We start from the raw sequence: 22,281 nt of genomic DNA, 5'->3' as shown, positions 1-22,281 counted from the left end.
ACAATTAAACCTATATTTTGAACAGTTATACATTCCCCACTACTTAATTGCAAGTATCTGGAGGATCTCTTAATGATGTTTGTTGATACGAAGAGTAGAAGCAACATTTAAGAACTCATTACACCTACTTTATTCTATGCTTCTATTCTCTCATTACAGTAATTATTTTTTTTATGGAACCCAGTTGAAGTGTTTTGATTCGTTGACACACAGAAACATATGTTGGTAGAATAAAGGAAGATTACAGTATAATTTGTTTTTAATTGTTTTTCAAGTATTTCCATATAAAAGTTAAGTGATAGATGTAGTTTTTAATAGAGACCTACGCAGATGAATAAGTGGTAAGCAGAGATTACTATCTCAAGTTAACTAATAATAAAGTAATAAATTTTCTGACGACGAGGATGACCTGGATGGTTTGCTCAAAGAGGACGGGACGCCGATAGAAGTCGCCTGCTAAAAGCGAGCCGAACACGTGGAAGTGGAAGGCGGCATGGGAACCGTGCTGAAGGTTCTAGACTGGTACGTGTACGACGACTACTTTGTCGCAATCACAGAGTACGACCGCAAGCTCACCACCCTCTACAATCACACCAACTATAAAGAAGACGGGTGTTTGGGCGAGGAAGAGAGCAAAGACATCTACCTTCTCCTGTCCAAGCTGGTCTTGGCGATGAACCTAGCGGGGGTCTACCACCTGGACCTGAAACCGTCCAACGTGCTGTACGACCCGGACAGCAAGCGGATCAAGCTGATAGACTTCGGCCACTCGGATAGTGTCGATGCGGGGGAAAACCCTGTTATAAGACACACGTGCGGCACGGACGGCATGATCACTCCGCAGCAGGTTGAAAAGACGGAGTGCAGGGGAAGGGAGGTGGATGAATGGGGAGTTGCTCAGGTTTGTTAAATAGTTGTTATTTTTTTTATTTAATTTATTGTTGCTTTATTTACATTTCAACCTGGTTAATTCCCCCTTATTCAGGAAACTTATATTTTTTCAAGTGGGTGCTGTCTTTTATCATTTTATGTTCAATTAATTGTTCCTTTTTGACTCTTAACGTTTTTCAAAAAGCCATACTAGTTTCATTTTGTACTTTTAAACTTTATCTCTTTTTAAAGCTAATTTCTTTTATCTATTTTATCAATTTATTGTTTTTCCATTTAGGTGATCTTCTACTGCCTGCAGGGCAGCCACACTTTCGAAACCGACGAGGATATTGTTGAAAAAGAAGTTGAATTCAAAAAAGAAGTGAGCGAGAAGTGCAAAAGTTTTTTGCTGGGGCTGCTCACAAAAGAAGTTGATGACAGGTTGACTTTCAAAGACAGCCTTCAGCATCCCTGGTTGGAGAAAAGAGATTAATATTGTTTGTGTGGAAGAGTGCTCAGGTAAATTTTTGATTTCTTTCATAGGTGATTTTTTAAGACGATCATGTTAAAATCGTGAATGTTTTTTTTTTCTAAAATTTTAGCACAAGTTATTGTCATTTCTTTCTATTGGTTAAGTAGACTTATTTTCTTTGAATACCAATCCAACAACTTAAAATTTAAACTTAATTTCTACTTTTCTAAGAACTATTTTATAATTTTTTTTTCTTTACTTTTGTGTTTGACAATCTTTGGCTGATGAATTGTATATGTAGTACCAATAACTTTTTATGAATTTTTATAAGGTACTTAATGCTTTTTGGAACTAGATAAATGAAATATTAGTTGTACATGGTCTACTATTAAAATAACTCAGCTAGTTTTGTTTTTATATTCTTCCTATAAAGAATTTATTTCAGTAGAAAAATTATAGTTACTTCTCTGGCTGTTTACTTACAGTAACCTCTCGCATCTTTACGCACTCGTGACGTTACGCACTCTCGTTTAGTTACGCATTTTAGAATTCTAAAAAACTCAAACAATGAAAATTTTACTTTTATTTAAGATTGTACAAATTAGGTTTATTGTATATTTTTAATATAAAATATGTTTTAAAATACTAACTCACCTCTCTATATCTTTATACTTTGTAAACTTATGTTCCTTGACTAATTGATAAACATTTAGTTTTACCTCAGTATATCAGAATTTTGTTAGCAATAAGAGATTAAATTAAAAATCTGAAAGAAATATGACTTTGTTATATAATGAAGTATAATGAAATGATTAGAGTTTGTAACACAAATAAATAATACAGTACTCTTGCGGCATATTCTTAGGGCTAGATTCTTGCCCTATATATGAATAAACATATAAAAAGTAATTTAATAAAACTTCCTAGCAAAAAGTAGCAGTGATACTTGATAAATATAGAGCTCACACTTAAAACAACTCTAAATTGTTGTTTTTTTAGTAAACATATCACTAATTTTCATTTGACGTTTTTTTTTAGTTTAAGTTCTTCTTCTGTAACACTTGCTTTGCACAGCAATTTGCTAAGTAGAATAGAATATAAATCTTAAGTATTGAATAAGTCAGGTATATCTTTTGTTTTCTTTATTGTTTGATTATCTTTTGCTTTCATATTTCTAAATTATATAAACAAGTTGTTAATAGGGGGGAAGTCCTCAGTCTGCTTTTAACTAGAAGCACTATCAAATAACAGTCATTATAGAAAATATTTTTGGTACCTCTCGTATCTTTACGATCTCTCGTATCTTTACGTACTTTTTCTGTGGACACAATGTGCGTAAATAAGCGAGAGGTTACTGTACTTAAATTATCTTCTTATGACTATTTCTACTAGTTTTGATATTTATTTATATCTATATACAATTAAAAACTAGTAAACAGGTTTAATTTATAACTCTAACCAAAGGTTAGTTCTACGAAATTTAATTTTTCTTTATGATAAAGTATTCTAAGAGAAATGTAATATTGTGTTTTGATTCTCTATTAACAAGTGTTTTGTTTTATTTTTAGAAGTTTACAAACTCTAAATGTTAGTTAATACTTTTTTCTTAGTTTTATAACACAAAATAAATATAGTTAGAGGCCGTTCTACACGTCAGATCTGTTGACTTTTTTGCTTTAATTTTTATCGTGTTCAATAAACTATCCAATAAACAATGTAAAGACTATTAGATATTTAAAATATAATGTTTCTTAAGTCTTAAAACTAATTTAGAATTGAATTCCGTAGTAATAAAATTTCATTTTATAAAAATTTGTTTAAGAGTTCTATAAGATATAAAGATATATCAAACTTGTTCCTACTTTATGATAAATTCTTGCTTTAAGATGGCTTTAGTATATATTTATGTTTTAAATATGTTTTTAACTTATCATCAGCGGAAGCCTAAACAGCCTTCATCTGTACTTTAAAACACCGTGAAATAAGCTCAAGTTAACATAAAGGTTTTACCATAACAGTTCAATCATCAGATTAAAATTTTTCGTTAGACTAAGACCTGGGTTATGTTATTATTGAAACTTGTCAGTGAGTTGAAACCAGAAAACATGCAGTTTTTAATTTATAAGCAGTTTATCATATTTTACATTAAGTTACCATTAGTGGTACCCTCAATAACATCAGCTTTGTACCTTTGCCGTGAAACAAAAATATGTTTATTAACAAAAATTTTGAATAAATATTTGAGGTCAAATTATGTAAATTTTAAAAATTTGATAATTTTTTTATAGTTTTCAGGTTAAATATTCACAAAATTCTAAAAAATTTAGTGGTTTTTTGATTTTTTTCAAAACAATACAATCTTTATTCCATTATTCTTACAATCTTTATTCCATTTATATATTTTTAGACTAATTAAGTTATTTTAGGATTCTATTACAGATTGTCTCTTATTTGTTGAGATATTAATACTATTTTTATAATTTACTTTTGCAGTAAAAATTGTTAAATGGAAAATTTTTTAGATTAACCTAAAAAAAAGTTCTTCACCTAAACTTATTTTAGTGCTAATTAATTTTAATTTAATAATTTTAATTAACAATAGATTGTAAAACATAAAACGGTTACTGCGGGTCTTGTTAGTTTTATGCATTTTATTGTATTTTCTGTATGTTATATTTCAGGTAAAACTGTTTAGTCAATACTATTTCAGAAACTTTTTGATTTCAGGAAATTTATCTACATTAGCTGACAAAGAGCTCAAATATTTCTGTTGTTTAAGTTAACGTTTATGTTAAGGAATGAAAAGAGTTTATATTTATAAATATGATTAACAATCGTGTTCTCGATATCATTGGAAAGTGCCAATTAAAAACATCTAAAACATATGTCACGTGATTATTCATGGTTTTAATAAACTTGAAAGCTACGACTTAAATATTTTTGTATGTAAAAATCTCTGTTTGCTTGCATTTTCATACAACACAGCTTTTTCTAGCTCATTAAAACCTAATCAAAAACAAATTTCCGTGAAGCAAGGGTCGCAAATATGGCCAGCAGTGTACCTTTAAGGTAAAAATTAGCTTGTTTTAAAGAAACGAAAAAAGTTTGAAGCTAAAAACATTCAACTACGTTCTTAATAACAAATAACTATTCGAAATTTTATTTATGTTTTTTTATTTTATTCACTTTGTGGTTAAAACTGGTACTTTTTTTCTGAATGCCTCATTTATTCTAAAAATTTTTTGCCGCTGCATTTTTTTTATAAAATGTGTTCGGTAAGCAGTCTTCAATCGAAAGTTACTTAAAAAAGCTGCAAGTCAATGTAACAACGTACATACTTTGGAAGTAGTTGGTATTGTTTTACTCTTTTTTGATTTACTTTAAGCAAAAAATTAGCAACACAACATTTTAAAACATTGGAATCTAATATAAAAAGTCTAATTGTATTACTTTTTAAAATTTTTAAATTTTGTGTAAGAAATTGCGATTAGTCACTTTTAAACCTAAACAAGTAACTCAAAAGTTTATGTTTTAATTCGGATGATATGTCCTCGTTTTAGTTATCGTTCACATTTATATACATTTATAATTTATAGAAGTTCAAATAGCTTACTAATTAATTGGAAATGCTGTCTTTTAATTTTTATATGACACAGTTATTGTAAATAGTTATTCTAAATAGTTATTCAGACAGAGATTTTTGTCAAACATTACTGTTGAGCTAATAGCAAACTAAGTCGAATAATTTTATTAAAGTTTTATTTTAAGTTATCAAAGGTCACAAACTTCAAAGTTATACTAGGTCCTTGAACTTGAGTAGCTAGAATAAGTTGAGACAAGCTAAATCGAATTAAGAAACAAACTAGTTTGTATAATAAACAGTTATAGGAGATTCAAATGATAACTTGTTAAGTAAAGAGTAAATAATAATGTCATACCTATGCTTTTAAAACTTCGTAAGAATAGTTAACTAGACCGAAAGGTAATCTAAAATAATGATATTTATTTTGTTTCACAACATTTTTTAAACAAACGGTGTTTATTTAAAACTTATTTGAATAAAACAAGCAAACCTACGTACTACTTTGGTTAAGTGAATTTCTAGAATAAAACATAGACATTAAAATACATACTTGTTATTAGATACAAAAATATAAAATTTCTACTAAATTTTTATACATTTTCTTTAATATCACTAGAAAGTAATTGAAAGTCATTGTGTCATTTATCAGTTAGCAAACATTTTCAAACTGTCAAGTGCTAAAAACGAGCTGTTACAAGTACTTGAACGCTGCTTCTCAACGGAAGTTGATAGTGAAAGCTTTTCGGTAATCATTTGCAGTGTTATGTCGAGAATACTAAAACGTTCTGAGCTCTACATCACTTCTAAAGATCAAGTGTTTGGTGCAGCTGACCAATGGCTAAGCCAAAAATTCGAAGAACGCAGGGAGTTCGTGTAACTGTTGCTGCTATTATTTAGTCTTAAGTCTCCAACTCTTAAAGACCTATTGAGCAGTTCAACGTTTTTCAAAAGGTGCAAATAGATGTTTAAAGAAGTGAGTGATAATACCAAGCCGATTATAGTTCACCAGAGCAGAGTTTGGTCAAAAGAATTTCAAAGTAATCATTTGTGATGGTTTTTGAGGCAATAGGAGAAATTTCATGCAGCTGAATGCTTTAGATCTTGACAACTTCGAAATCTTTTTTCTCATGAAGCAATGCAGATATGACAATATCAGAAAATATTACGCTGTTTGCGGGTTTTCTTGCAAAATGTTCAACCTGGCATTCACGATTAAGAACATTACTTCTTTATTCTTTTCACGAGTTCAGCTGCAAAAATCACAGGTTTGAGCTAGTTGCACCAATGACCGCAGCAAGCGTGTCTTCTTCAGCCTGCGTGGTTTTCGAAGAGAAGACTGTAGTTTCGGGCATACGTTGGTGCCAAAGGACATGTGATTTTTCTAAGCAGCTTCGAGTTTTATGATATCACAATCAACGCTTAGACGAAAATGGTAAGAATGATAGAGAAAAAATACTCGCAAAGTTTGGCTGCGGTTTGAAGGAAGTTATATGTTGGTGATGATGGCACTAGGTATGGTTCTCCAAATAATGCTTGTTATGTGAATCTTTACAAACTTAAGCACTATGTGAATAGAAAATTTTAAACCTGCATGCTAAAAAATTTACTACAAGTGAGATCAAAAAGACAGGTAGTGACAAGTTGAGCTCGAGCACTAGTAACTCGATCAGGACAGAATAACTTTTGCTTGATAAATAATAAGTAATATTTATTTTTAAATTGTAGTTTTTACGGAAAAATATATTTTGTTATAGTAACTTTAATATTTAAACAAACATTTTTTTTTAGAAAACTGATCTAGTTGTAATATTAAAAGTTCTTAAATTTGATTAAAATAAAAGTATTTTTAAATCTCCGCACCGCCTAACAAAATACCACACAACTCAAATCATGCATCACTATTTTTATAACTCAAGATTATTATTGTTTATTTCTTCTATGTCAAATACACATAGCCGATTTCGGCTAGTGACCGGCCTTTTTATTTTATTGTTTGGTTACAATAACACCACCTTGTCATAGTTGTTTTAGCCAAAATCAAATAAATTGATATAGAAGTGACATGATTAACAGTTTAAACAGTATTTTGTTTTTATTTAATTTGATTTGAAGTATAAATTATAAGTCTTACTGATTAAATGTACTTTAACTTCAAATTCAAGTTTAGTCTTTTTCTTACTGATCCAATATTTTATAAAAGCAGCGATGAAGTTATTTAAGCAGAATATTTCTAACTTGTTTTGAATCTAAGCCAGAAAAAAATCTTAGCCAATTTTAAACAATACATATATTAGTTTGTCAGGGTATTCATTGCAGTTTATATTAAAAGTTCCTTATTCCAAGTATAAGCTAAATTAAATCCATAGATAAGAATGTTTTTGAATGAAGTTAAACAATTCAAAGGTTCTTCTAATAATGGAAAAAAAATATTTTTATTTCTACTGTATATTTCTGTCAAATTTTATAAGACTATTTTTTGTCATTATATCTACAGTCATAAAAGTTACATTATGGTATTCTTAAATAATTAAGCAAAATCTTATATAGTGAACTTTATTGTCTTCAGATCTTCAGAAAAGTCTTGACCCATTATGAAAAACAATTGACAGTTTTTAATAGTTTGATATTTATGGCTAAACTATTTTCAGGAGAAATAAAATACTTTAACTGTTAGCTTTAATTAAAAATACAAAGTCTTAGACTTATGAGGGCAGTTTCAAAACCTAGGGCTGTTATTAACCAGGTATGATTGTAAACACACTAAAAAGTTTAAGTAAATTAAACAAGGTTTGGACTCTCAACTATCAAGAAAATTTAGACTGTTTTGAACCTTTAAAAAAACTCAGACTTTTTTTTTAAACTCAGGCCTTTTTTGACTTAAAGTTTTCTAACTTTCTAAAATAATGTGTTTTTATTAGGTCAGTTTTCTATATTTAAAAATTTTGAGGTAGTTTAACTTGATTAAGAACAACGTTTGCGAATCATTTGTGTAAAATAATTTATATCATATTTTTATTAACTTGTTTAGGCTAGTTTATTGTAATTTGTGCTAGTTTTAATCACTCAAGCTGGTTTTTTGTTATAGAGGTGTGGAAACCCTGGTTTACCTTTTTTTTGTGTATTTGAAAAAAAAAAAAAACAATTTACAAATGATATTTGAAACTTGTTTTATATATTCAATTTTGATTGAATATTTTCTTTAAGAATAAAAGTCTCAAACAACGCCAACTCAGAAAAACTCTAAAGCTTCAGCTTAACCAAAACTAACTATTTTTTTTAATCTAAATTGTTTTATCCTAAATCACATAATTTTTCTTTTTTAAATAGTTTCTAATAACCAAACTTAAATATTTTCAAGTTTCTACTAGTTAAGTAATTAGTTATATTTAAACAGCTTACCCTCCAATAATAGCTGTTTTGACATATTTTCTTTTTTTTTCATAACATAGTTCTTTGAATAAACAGATTAGTTTTAAAACTTATTATACAAAAATACAGGTTTTTTGAGCTTGAAGTTAATTGAAAAATAAACATTGTCTTGTATATACAATCAAAAAGAATCTCAAAATTTACATATGTATTTCTAAAGTTTTTTTTTTATTAATTTAAGAACTGTCCATACAAAAGTATCAATAATGCCATTATAGTCCAATTTATTTTTCCTTAAAGAGTTCTAGCATGTTCAAAAAGTTTTTATAGTTAGAAGAAAATCTTTGCATGTTAAAAAAGCTCACAAAGTATAAAAAAGCAACAGGTAAGTATTTTTAACAAGTTTCGCATAGATGCCTAACTATAAGCCCTAATTAAGACTACTTTAAAATTATCTAACTTTTTTTTTTAACAAAATAAATATATAACTTCATGCTACAAGTCTTTTTTTACAGAAATTCAAAATGCAGGCGCAAATAATTCCACATACGAGAATGTTGTTAAATGTAGTTAAATAATTCAAACCTTGCCATTTTTTCTTACAGTACTTTTTATCTATACTGTGAAATTCTGTCAAATTACATGTAACTATTTCTTTATCATTCTATCTAGAATCATGAAATTATCATTAGGTATCATTGATTTGTTTAAAAAAAAATTTATATAGTGAACTTTAATGTATTCTGACCTTTAGAAACGTTTTAGAAATGACGATAAATTCACAGATTTTAATAGTTTGATCTTACATGAGCTATGAATTTTCAGAGGAAACAAATATTTAAATAAATAACTTTGACTAAAAAAACAAAGGCTGATTCTAATCATATGTGTTTCTAAATAAGCTTAGAAAATTTAAGAGAGTTAAAAAGGGTTACTTGACACTCAGACTTCCCGAAAACTTAAAATGTTTTGTACTTTTTTTTAAACTCAGGATTGTTTGATTTTGTTTTTAAAAGTTCAGGCAGGTTGTATACTTACCTTAATCTCAATCTAGTTTTTAGCCTAAAAATAATTTCATTCTTAAACCTATGTGTTTTTATGAAGTCATTTTCCTTTACTTAAAAATTTTGAGGTTTTTTTTTTGAAAAAAAAAATGTTTGTAAATTATTTGTGTAAACTAATAAATAAGAATTTTTTTGTTAACTTATTCAAACTAGTTTATTGTAACTTGTGCCAACTTTGTTCACTTAAGCTGGATTGTTTGCCTTAAATAGTGGAAACCCTGGTTCACCACTATTTTATGTGTACTTAAAAAAACAATTTGAATATAATATTAGCAACATGAACATGATATTTTTATTTGCTTTTTTTATTGATTAAATCTGTTCTCTAAGAATACAAGTCTCAAAAAAACTTTGAAGCTTCAGCATAAGCCAAACTAACTGGTTTTTTTTAATTCTAAAAAATTTTGTCTAAAATCACAAGATTTTTTTTTCTTCTTAAAAAAAAATTCTAACAACGATATCTAAATACATTCCAGTTTTTACTAATTCAGTATTTAGTTTTCATATTTAAACAACTTTACCCTCAAAAATTTTAAAATTTTTGGCAGTGATAAAATTTTAAAAGTTACACGAGATATTCTTGATTTGCAGATGATTAGCAAATAAAACAGGTCTCTGGTGGTAGCAGGATTGCAACTTTACCGGGAAAATCCTGGAATTCGAGAATATTAGAAATAAAACCTGGAGAAACTTGAAATTTTGAACAAAAATCACTAAAAAAACCTGAAATTTAAAAATTTTTCTCATTTTCAGTAGTAAAATTTCGATTTGACTCTTATAATTTATCAGATAAATGAAATTTCTTTGTCATCATTAAATTTTTTTTTAAGAGCATATAATAAGTAGCTTTACAGTATTTATTCAGTATATTATCAGTGTTTTTATACTATTTAACACAGTTTCTTACCTTAAACTTAACTTTAAACTAAAAATAGACCCACAAATAAGTACTTTTAAAAACATGGAAAAAATTTTGAAAACCTGGAAAAAATTTTGAAAAAAAAATAGTAGCAATCTTGTGGTAGTTTTTTGAGTAGTATTGTTGGATGGGGCCATAGTTTCTTTAAAAGGAGCCATTTGGGAAACCCTGTTATAAACTCTTGTATTAGATAAAAAATTACTGGTTCATTCTAATTAGTTGGCCACAAAATAACTATGAAAATATTCTAATGTTTTATTCTATTTTGATATTCTACGGGAAATTATTTCAGTTTAATTTGCAAATCTACAGAAACGTATACTTATGTGCGAAAAAAATTGCTTTTTTTTCAGCTTTAAAAAACTCTGCTGTCTTAGCTTTTAGTATTCATTTATGCTTAATTTTGCACTCCTGAGAGATAATTTTGACATATATGTACTCTTTAGCATTTTTAGTGTCGTAAAAAAATTAAACGAATTAAATTCATCCAGATTGTAACATTTAGGGCATTATAGCTTTATTTTGTCAAAAAGCTGCAATGCAAAATTGATTATAAAGGAAGCTGTAGCTTCAAAAATCAAAATCATACAATTTTATGTTATAAAAATTTGTATAACTTGTTGTTACTATTAACTACATTAAATGTTTGATTTTCAAAACAGTATAAGTGTTTTTGAGTTAAATGGTGATTTTTTATACTTATTATATGAATGAAGGGTAGGACTTTTTAACTTTTTAAAGGTAGTTTTAAGTATTGGGTACTTTTAATTGCCTCAATTTTGCAAAAAAAAAAGTACTCAATATTTTGATGATGTCATTAACTTTACTTTGGGTAGTTATTAAGGTTAAACTTTGTAAAAAAAAATAAATTTGCTGTTTAGGCCTATGATAAATTCACTTTGTTTATTTTTTTAAATATAAAAATAATTGTATCAGAAATTAAACAATACTAAACATTTCACTATGTTAACAAAATTAAAGAAATATAATTATCAACCTTGATTTTTTTTGTGTAAGTTATAATTTTAAATTCAACCACAAATTAAGCTATTGACTATGAAAATTTTTCTTTTATAGATTATTGATGACTTTAAGTTAACATGTTTTATAAAAAAAATTTTATTTTACATGTAGAAGTAGTTTAAAAATTACAGATTTTTGATGACTTTTTTTTTAATCACTAGTTTTTTCAAATTTTTTAATTTCAAAAGTTCAAGGTTTTTCCAGTTTTTGTTTAAACTGTCAAGTTCCTGGATTCCAGGTGTTTTGACAACCCTGCTCAAATTCTAAGGAAGTATTCCTTTCAGTATTTAAAAAAGAGTAAAAGATGACAATTAAAACCTACTGTACTCTCCTATTTTAATGTTTTATATCTACAATTTGTTTCGGTATAAAAAATCTGTATAAAGATACTTGTAGTTTAGATTAAACTTCAACTTGTAACCAAAGTGATCTACACCCTTCCTGTACCAAAGGTGGCTCCTAAAGTTTTTTTTAAACTTCTTTCAATTTTTAAAATTTAATATATTTTTTTAAATTCAAGTCTTATTTACTTTTTTAGACAAAATAAGTGATCAGAATTTCAAGTCATTATAGGATTTTATATAACATTCCAAGATTCCCATAAGCATTTAGGTTTGATGGCCACCCTGTTAACTTTATTTCAAACTATAAAAAGGTAGCTTTTATTGGAGTACATAACTCATGTATAATTAGTTCAAACTTTTTTATGAATTAAATTCATCAATAAACTATAAAAGAAAAATTTTTTAAATATTTTTTTTAATTTGTGTTTGAATTAAAAATTTTAACTTTATGATAACAAAAAATATTTCTATAATTTTGTTAACATAGGGAAATGTCTAGTATTATTCAATTGTTTCATTTCAGATATGATTATTTACATATTTTAGAAAACTAAGAAAGTAAATTTGTCATAGGCTTAGACAGCAATTTTGTTTTTTTTACAAGTTTAAGCTTCAAAACTACCAAAAGTAAAGTTAAAGACGTCATCAAAAAATTTGGTACTACTTTTTGAAAATTTGCTGTAAATGAAAGTCACCAATATTTAAAATACCTATAAAAATTCCTACCGTTTAATGAATGTTTTCTTGGTTTACACAAATGGCAAGACATAAAGAGTCATAGAGGGTGTAAAGCAAATTAAATTGCCTTGTTTACAGTTATCACTCGTACCTCAACATTCCATTTTTGATGTATTAACATAACTGCATTTATTCAGATTAAATTCAATAACATTAGAGGTAGTTTAAATTGCTGTGTTCCCGCTAGGACGTTATGACGAGTTATTTCAGATGTTTTAATTTTTGCAGATTCGTAACTTTTTTGAGCTAGCTACGTCCCTGCATCATAGTGATATTTGTTTTTTTATTTCATCAATTTTACTCTTAAACTTGAAACTAAAACACCAATAATTAAATATATACAAATACTCGATAAAAAGTTTACAGAATTTGTGGAAGAATGTTTAAAAGGGAGATTGTCTAATTCTTATAAGGGAGACGCAGTTGGTGCAATCTGTTTGGATTTTAGTAAAGCATATGATAGTATAGGTAGAAATATCTCTTTAAGGAAATTAGAATGTTATGGTGTAAGAGACAATATGCATCTACTAATTTATTTATATCTAGATGGAAGGAAACAGTTTGTTAGGTATGGAGGATTTGAGTCAATCCGTGAAAAATTGAAGTTAGGGCACCACAGGGCTCAGATCGAAGACCGTTTTTATTCCTAATACATATAAACGACTTACAGAATAATACTAGTCTTAACGTCCTGAACTGTACAGATAATACAATGTTATACAATTATTCACAGAAGCAGGGTTGCCACTTGGTCAGGAAAAGTCAGGAAATCAGGAAAAGTCAGGAAAAATTAATAAAAATTACAAAAGTCAGGAAAAGTCAGGAAAAAATGGGGGGTTTTGAATAAAAGTCAGGAAAAGTCAGGAAATTTGATAAAATTTTAAAAAAAGTCAGATTTTGTTAGTTCAAATTTACAAAATTCCTTGTTTTCCAAAGCCTTCAAATGGTATAAATTAATTTAAAGTCAGAAAAAAATTCCAAAATTTTCAAAAATATTTAATATTATTTCCAATGCCTTCACCTGGTATAAATTAGTTAAATATCCTTAATAAAACTGCAAAAATTTTCTATTAACATATTGAACAAGCAGATTTTGTAAGCTTTTTAGTATTGATGATCTGTAGCAAGGACACATCCATAGTGAAACTGTGATATATACACAAAAGTTTATCTAGCATAATTTTAGAATCAAAGTGTTTTTTGTTCAAGTAAATAATAGAGTTCTTTATAACTAAGCAGTTAGTTAAGTAGTTTATGTAACAAGTTAATGTGTATACTTTACCTGTTTATAATGTTAATGTTTTAAATTTATAAAATAAGTTATAAGAGAGGTATATGCCAAAATTAAGTTTACTTATTATTTGTATTTTTTGTAGAGTAACTTAGTTTTTAAAGTAAATAAGAGTGTATTTATTTGTAAGAAATTTTATACTAAATGATAAGAGGAAATTTTTTATACAACAGATATAGAGTTTACTTTTTAATGTCTTATTTTTACAGTTACTTAAGTATATTCTTTTTTAATTGGGTTTTAATTTAAGGATTTTATATTAAATAGTTTGGGTAGTGTTTTATTAAACTAAGTGAACAATTTATATAAATAAAACATGTTTTAAGTAATTACTTTTTATTATTAGATATTTTTAACTTCTAGGTTGTTTTACAACTTATATGCTAAGTCTGACTAAAGTTTGTTTATTTAGATACATTTATGCTAGGAAATGCTAAAAAATTGTTTATAAGGTAATAATACAAGTATTTTGCTGATAGAGCTGTTTATTACAAACATCAATCATACAAAGATGGTTTAAGTGATGTACTGGAAGTTTGGTGATAGAATTCAGCAAAAAACTGTTGTTTTTAATCTGTATTAAAATTAGATTGAAAGCTTTATACAGTTTAAGTGTTAGATTATCTATTTCAGAATAAGTTTTTTTCAAGAGTTTGATTTAGAAAAGTCAGGAAAATTTTTGTAAAAAGTCAGGAAAAAGTTAGGAAAAGTAAGGAAATTTTTCTCAGCTTGATCAGTGGCAACCATGCAGAAGATACATAACTAAATGACAGTAGAAATTTTATAAAAGAACTTAGTAAGTTATCAGATTGGCTTATGGTAAATAAACTAGAAATGGTAAAAACTAGACCTTGATAAAATCAGAAGTATGTTGCTACATCAATCGAGAAATAAATGTTGGAAATATAAAGATCTTAGTATAAAAAAAAAGTAAACAATTATCAAAACTGTAAAGCTATCACAAAAAAAATAGTTATAAATATTTGGGAATAGTTATAAACAGAAGTTTAAATTGGTCTGAACATATAGAAACTATAAAAACAAATTTGCAGAAAACATTGGGTGTATTATATACAAAAATAAATTTATTAAATTAAAAAGCATTATATATAATATTTTATTCTTTTTTTATGATCAATGTTAGATATGGTTTGTTGTGCTGGGGATTAGAAATAAAAAAATAGTATAAATGATGTCAATGTTCTTATAAACAGAGCACTTTGATATTTACAGTATATAAATTACGATGATAGTGTTAAAAAGTTAAAAACCGAATTTTAACAATTTACTGTTGTAAGTCTGCAATCATACGAATTAGGTCTCTTTATGTTTAAATTTCACAAAAATATGTTACGAGCCAGCTTTAATGATTATTTTAAAAGTCTTAAAAATATCCATAATTATCATACGAGGTCTTGAAAAAAAAATTATTTCCTACCTTTATTCAACAGCAAAAAGTGTCACAAATTGCTAGCCTACCAAAGTAGTAAATTATGGACGAAGCTACCATTATGTTTTAAAAATCCATGTCATTTTGGATAGCTCGAGGAGGAACTTTAAAATTGTTTATTAAATAGTGATTATCAAGGTCTTAAGGGATCAATGCTATTCGTTTATCTACTTTTGTTTAGGGAGTTAATAATAATTGTTATCTAACACCCAAAAATTACAATTAAAAAGTTGATTTGTTTGGTTAAAATAACTGTGGCTTAGTCTAAATTGCTACATTTTTAAGCTGGCTACTTTTTACATTGCTTATTAAGATTACTATTTTGAACTGACTATACAATTTTTACAAACTTTTTTATACATATGGTTATTTTTCAAGTAAAATGTTGGTAGAATAAAGGAAGATTACTGTATAATTTGTTTTTAATTATATTCCAGTGAAGTTACTTCACTAGGATCTTTTGTTAGCAAACAATAAAACCTATATTTTGAACAGTTATACATTCCCCAATACTTCACTGCAAGTACCTGGAGGATCTCTTAATTATGTTTGTTGATACGAAGAGAAGAAGCAACATTTTAGAACTCAATACATCTACTTTATTCTATGCTTCTATTCTCTCATTACAGTAATTATTTTTTTACAGAACCCAGCTAAAGTGTGTTGATTCGTTGACACACAGAAACATATGTTGGTAGAATAAAGGAAGATTACTGTATAATTTGTTTTTAATTATATTCCAGTCGAATTACTTCACTAGGATCTTTTGTTAGCAAACAATTAAACCTATATTTTGAACAGTTATACATTCCCCACTACTTTACTGCAAGTACCTGGAGGATCTCTTAATGATGTTTGTTGATACGAAGAGTAGAAGCAATATTTTAGAACTCATTACACCTACTTTATTCTATGCTTCAATTCTCTCATTACAGTAATTATTTTTTTACAGAACCCAGTTGAAGTGTGTTGATTCGTTGACACACAGAAACATATGTTGGTAGAATAAAGGAAGATTACTGTATAATTTGTTTTCAATGGCTTTTCAAGTATTTCCATGTAAAAGTTAAGTGATAGATGTAGTTTTTAACAGAGACCTGCGCAGATAAATAAGTGGTAAGCTGAGATTACTATCTCAAGTTAACTAATAATAAAGTAATAAATTTTCTGAGGAAACCAAAAAATTTTTTTAATGCTTGCAAATATTATTTGCATCTTTGTAGTTACATTGTTTGCTTTATAAAGTTTGCTTAAGTATTTTAAAGAAAAATTTAATAGAAGATAGATTTTTGATGTTATAATTATTCATTGTTTTTTTTTTGTTTTGTTTTTTTTTTCTAATTAAATGCATAGTGTACAAATGTTACAGTACTTATTTCTATGTTAATACTAATAAAAATTAAATTTTGAAAGTTTTTCAGCTTGAGCAAATTTAACCAAATTTAAAAAAGTTGTGACCTATATTGAAATATTTTCATGTTCGCTATTAGTTTTGTTTTCTCGTTTTATAAATTAATTTAAATTAATTTAAAATTAACTTATAAGTCTTAAAATTTTCTCTTCTTGTATTTTTCATCTTTTAAGTTATAGGCTTAACCTTTATTTTCATGTTATCTTATTAAACCGCTTCTTAGTACATTATGCTTTTTTAAGTAAAGACATAAGTTAGTTAATTTTCGTTTAATTTTCTTTTCTGTTCTTCTATTTTATTGAGTATTTTATTTATTAAGTTTTAAAATTTTTAGATTAATAACATTATTTTTTAGCTTGTAAGAAGTTGTAAAAACATGTGGTATATGACTAGATAATTGAAAGATTTTTTCGTATGTCAGGTCCTTGGACCAAACTTTTTGAACGCTTTTTTATCGTTCAACAACAGCATTAAATGAGATAAAAACTCTATGTGAAATAATATTTATTATATTTAGTAAATGTTATTTTATAAACTTATGAGTAATAAAGTTTAAAGCTTTTAAATATTTTAGGTTAACATGAATCAATTTATTATTTTAAAACAGTTTACAAACTTGTACTGTTATCATTTTAATACTAAGATATAAATGTTGCTTATAACTGAAGTTTCTCTTAAGAAATTGATTTACACTTTAAATCAGCTAAGAAAAAAATTAATTATAAAATAAAAAGTTATATAAAACAATATAAAAGGTTATTTTTAAATATCATTATCATTTAAAAATATTAAAGTTAATTATGTCTTATTGCCCTATAAATAACTTCAAACACTATTTATTGATAGTACAAATACTATTTTAAACTTCAACACAGAAAAAATAAGAAGAAATAAACAATATTGTAAACAATATTTTACAGTTATAGATATCTAACAAATTTATAAGACTAAAAATGAATATGTCAACCGAACATTCAGCCGACTTTGATAGTTCTGACGTCATACCTCTCGCCGATCTTCGCATAACGCCCAGTCAGTCTTACACCACCCCAGAAAACACCACAGTTTCAATAGACGACACAAAACTGCGAAACAGCAGTTCGGGAACTTTCCACTCGAAATACAGAGTCGTTGCGGACCTGTGCGAGACCGATAGCAGCGTGCTGTGGGTGGGCGAAACTAGAGGTTGCGGGACGGAGGTCGTCGTGAAAAGGGCGCAGTTTGACGACGAGGATGACCTGGATGGTTTGCTCAAAGAGGACGGGACGCCGATAGAAGTCGCCTGCCAAAAGCGAGCCGAACTCGTGGAAGTGGAAGGCGGCATGGGGACCGTGCTGAAGGTTCTGGACTGGTACGTCTACGACGATCACTTTGTCGCAATCACAGAGTACGACCGCAAGCTCATCACCCTCTACAATTACACCAACTATCAAGAAGACGGGTGTTTGGGCGAGGAAGAGAGCAAAGACATCTACCTTCTCCTGTCCAAGCTGGTGTTGGAGATGAACCGAGCGGGGGTCTACCACCTGGACCTGAAACCGTCCAACGTGCTGTACGACCCGGACAGCAAGCGGATCAAGCTGATAGACTTCGGCCACTCGGTGAGTGTCGATGCGGGGGAAAACCCTGTTATAAGACACACGTGCGGCACGGACGGCATGATCACTCCGCAGCAGGTTGAAAAGACGGAGTGCAGGGGAAGGGAAGTGGATGAATGGGGAGTTGCTCAGGTTTGTTAAATATATTTTTATTCTTCTTTAATTTATTGTTGCTTTATTTACATTTCAACCTGGTTAATTCCCCCTTATTCAGGAAACTTATATTTTTTCAAGTGGGTGCTGTCTTTTATCATTTTATGTTCAATTAATTGTTCCTTTTTGACTCTTAACGTTTTTCAAAAAGCCATACTAGTTTCATTTTGTACTTTTAAACTTTATCTCTTTTTAAAGCTAATTTCTTTTATCTATTTTATCAATTTATTGTTTTTCCATTTAGGTGATCTTCTACTGCCTGCAGGGCAGCCACACTTTCGAAACCGACGAGGATATTGTTGAAAAAGAAGTTGAATTCAAAAAAGAAGTGAGCGAGAAGTGCAAAAGTTTTTTGCTGGGGCTGCTCACAAAAGAAGCTGATGACAGGTTGACTTTCAAAGACAGCCTTCAGCATCCCTGGTTGGAGGAAAGAGATTAATGTTTTCTGGATAGGTAAGTGTACAGGTAAATTTTCAATTTCTTTCACAGGTTATTTTTTAAGACGATCATGTTAAAATCGTGAATGTTTTTTGTTTTCTAAAACTTTAGCACAAGTTATTGTCATTTCTTTTTTATTGGTTTAGTAGACCTGTTTTGTTTGAAAACTTTAAATTTAACTTTTGTTTTTCTAAGAACTATTATATGATTTTCTTTTGTTTACTTTTGTGTTTGACAATTTTTGGCTGATGAATTGACTAGATAGGACCAATCATTTTTTATGAATTTATATAACGTATTAAATGCTCTTTGGAACTAGATAAGTAAAATATTATTTGTACTTGGTCGATTTAGTAATACTATGAATATATGAAATAAAAATATCTCAGCTAGTTTTTTATTTATTTTCTTCCTTTAAAGATTTTTATTCAGTAGAAAAATTTTAGTTATTTCTTTGGTTGTTTACTTACTTAGATTATCATGTTATAGTTATTTCTAAATGTGGTGATATTAATATTCTACTTTGATTCTCTATTAACAAGTGTTTCGTTTTATTTTTAGAAGTTTATAACTCTGAATTTAAGTTAATATATTTTTCTCTGCTTTATAACTCAAAATAGATATATAATGAGTGGTTTTTCTATATACCAGATCTCTTGACGAAAACTTTTGTGCGTGAATTCTTATCCTGTCTAATAAACTATCCAACAAATAAAGTAATGACTGTTAAGTATTTAAAGTAGAATGTTTCCTAAATTTTAAAAAAGAAATTATTTTTTTAGTAATGAAATTGCATTTTATAAAAACTTGTCTAAGAGTTCTCTTTTGTTTAAAAGCTTTATCAAATTTATTCCTACTTTATGACACCTTTTTACTTTAAGATGGCTTTAGTATATATTTATGCTACATATATATATATATATATATATATCTATTTAAGTTTATCATCGGCGGAAGTCAAACAGCCTTCATCTGTACTTTAAAACACCGTGAAGTAAGCTCGAGTTAACATGATGGTTTGATGACATTTCAATCATCATATTAGATTTTTTCGGTAGACTGAGATCCGGGTTTCGTTATTATTGAAACTCGTTAGTGAGTTATAACTAAAAACATGCAATCTTAAATTTACAAGCAGTTTATCATGTTTTACATGAAATTACCAATAATGGTACCATCAATAACATGAGCCGTGTACGTTTGCCGTGCAACAAAAATTTTGTTTACTAACAAAGGTTTTGGATATTTTTTGAGGTCACATAACGTAAACTTTATAATTTTGATCATTTTTTATAGTTTTCAGGTTAAATATTCACAAAATTCTAAAAAATTAAGTGGTTTTTAGATTTTTATCAAACAATAATTGTCTTACAATCTTTATTTCATTTTTATATTTTTAGACTAATTAAGTTATTTTTGGATTTGTTACAGATTATCTTATATTTGTACAAATATAAGATGATTTGTTACAGATTATCTTATATTTGTACAAATATAAGATGCTAATATTTTTTTTATAGTTTACTTTTGCAGTAAAAGTTAATAAGTAGAAAATTTTTTAGATTAGACAAAAAGTTTCTTCACCTAAGCTTGTTTTAATGCTATACCAGAATAATAGATTGTAAAACAACAAACGGCTACTGCGGGTCTTGTTAGTTTTATGCGGTTTATTGTATTTTCTGTATGTTAGATTGCACGTAAAACTGTTTAGTCAATACTATTTCAGATTTTTTTTTGATTTCAGGAAATATATCTACAATAGCTGACAAAGAGCTTTAACGTTTCCGAATCATAATTTGAATGAATTTCTTTATGTTAAGAAGTAATAAGAGTTTATATTTATAAAATTGATTAACAATCCTGTTCTCGATATCATTGGAAAGTGCCAATGAAAAGTAATATCTAAACCATTGTCACGTGATTATTCATTGAATAAGTAAACTTGAAAGCTATGACTTAAATACTGTAAAATGTTTGCTTGCATTTTCATACAACACAGCTTTTTCTAGCTCAATAAACCCTAATCAAAAACAAATTTCCCTGAAGCAAGGGCCGCAATTATGGCCACCAGTGTACCTTTAAGGTAAAAGCTATTTTGTTTTAAAGAAACGAAAAGCATTGAACCTAAAAACATACAACTATGTTCTTAATAATAAATAAATATTCAAAATTTTATTTATGTTTACTTATTTTATTCACTTTGTGGTTTAAACTGGTACTTTTTTTCTGAATGCCTCATTTATTTTAAACATTTTTGCCTGCATTTTTTTATAAAGTGTGTTCGGTAAGCAGTTTTCAATCGAAAGTTACTTAAAAAAGCTGCAAGTCAATGTAACAACGTACATACTTTTGAATTAGTTGGTATTGTTTTATTCTTTTTTGATTTACTTTAAGCAAAAAATTAGCAACACAACATTTTAAAACATTTGAATCTAATATAAAAAGTCTAACTGTATTATTTTTTAATATATTTAAAGTTTGTGTAAGAAATTACGATTAGTCACTTTTAAACCTAAACAAGTAACTCAAAAGTTTATGTTTTAATTTGGATGATATGTCCTCGTTTTAACTATCGTTCACATTATATGTTTGATATAGTTAATATAAGTCATATGCTCGTAATAAAGTAATTCAAATGTTGTATTATTTAAGTAAAATTGAAAAAAAAAGACAGTTTACCATTATTCAAACTTGTATTAACAAAACATGTTTCTCAAGTAGACATATAATAAATAAAAGTATGTCTGTATAATGAACACTGCGCCTTAGTTTGAGTTAAAACCTGCAAAAAAAAAGATAATAGGAAGTACACAAAATACAAATTACTTTAATAATAATAATATAAATATTATAGGAAAAAATTGAAACTTACATTGAAGTTCTGGGGTTAATGATAAAGAGCATAAAAATGTTTTAGGTGTATTCAGGGGTAGTTTTAAAAAGTTACACCAGATATTACAGATTTTTTAATTTTTTTGAAAAGTATCCGGATATTTAGTTAATGGATCAAAAGTGTGCTTTTTATATTTTGTAGAAATATTATTTAAGGGAGGCCATTGCGTTTATAACTTCTTTAATGTGGTCAACGTGAAAAAAAGTTTGGGAAACGCTGCATTAATTATTTGTTTGCTTGATTTTTCATACAGTACAGATTTTGCAAGATTATTACGAAAGACACGTACGTCAGCTTTAATGAATAGGGGTCGGAAAACATCAGCCAAAAAAGTACCTAAAAAGCATGCCTTTTAAAAACTATGAACAAGGTTTGAGGTAAAAACTTACAACTAGGCTCTTATTTTAGTAGTAAGTGATGAACAGTGCTACATTAATGCATATTTTACCACCTTTGTGGTTAAAAGTGATTGTTTTCTCCGATCTTCAAAATACTTTAAGTATTTCTGAACCACAGAAGATATTTTTCTATTTCGTGCGGCCCTTCAATTTGAAACAACTTATAGAAAGCTACCCATTATTGAAATAAAATAAATAATTAAAAATGAAAATTATTGTCATATTTTTTTTTTCTTTGGGTATCTTTTAACAAATTAAAAGTTAAAA

The 22,281-nt window shown here is 27.7% G+C and overlaps 2 protein-coding genes across 2 annotated transcripts; both read left to right on the top strand.

Moving 5' to 3' along the window:
- The first annotated feature begins 493 nt into the window (after positions 1-493).
- LOC145840515 (serine/threonine-protein kinase pim-1-like) lies at positions 494-5,802 on the top strand. Its single transcript, XM_082947805.1, has 3 exons — positions 494-901; positions 1,169-1,344; positions 5,601-5,802. Exons 1-3 carry the CDS (start codon positions 494-496, stop codon positions 5,800-5,802), a joined length of 786 nt encoding a protein of 261 aa, XP_082803931.1.
- An 11,691-nt stretch (positions 5,803-17,493) lies between these two features.
- On the top strand, positions 17,494-18,724 carry LOC145840504 (serine/threonine-protein kinase pim-1-like). Its single transcript, XM_082947792.1, has 2 exons — positions 17,494-18,264; positions 18,530-18,724. The coding sequence occupies exons 1-2, from the start codon at positions 17,494-17,496 to the stop codon at positions 18,722-18,724; spliced, it is 966 nt and encodes a 321-aa protein (XP_082803918.1).
- Positions 18,725-22,281: the final 3,557 nt, after the last annotated feature.

This window comes from Thalia democratica, chromosome 1, assembly GCF_965202585.1.
Source record: "Thalia democratica chromosome 1, ktThaDemo2.hap1.1, whole genome shotgun sequence".
In the NCBI taxonomy this organism is placed as follows: domain Eukaryota; kingdom Metazoa; phylum Chordata; class Thaliacea; order Salpida; family Salpidae; genus Thalia; species Thalia democratica.
The sequence above is the reverse complement of the archived record's forward strand: the minus strand, read 5'-3'. Positions and strand labels throughout refer to the sequence as shown.

Bases quoted from the DNA above. Each gene is read 5' to 3' on its own strand.
- LOC145840504 (XM_082947792.1), top strand. From the start codon at position 17,494: ATGTCAACCGAACATTCAGCCGACTTTGATAGTTCTGACGTCATACCT. The intron at 18,265-18,529 runs GTTTGTTAAATA...TTTTCCATTTAG, and splicing joins ATGAATGGGGAGTTGCTCAG to GTGATCTTCTACTGCCTGCA.
- LOC145840515 (XM_082947805.1), top strand. From the start codon at position 494: ATGGGAACCGTGCTGAAGGTTCTAGACTGGTACGTGTACGACGACTAC. The intron at 902-1,168 runs GTTTGTTAAATA...TTTTCCATTTAG, and splicing joins ATGAATGGGGAGTTGCTCAG to GTGATCTTCTACTGCCTGCA. The intron at 1,345-5,600 runs GTTGGAGAAAAG...CAAACTGTCAAG, and splicing joins GACAGCCTTCAGCATCCCTG to TGCTAAAAACGAGCTGTTAC.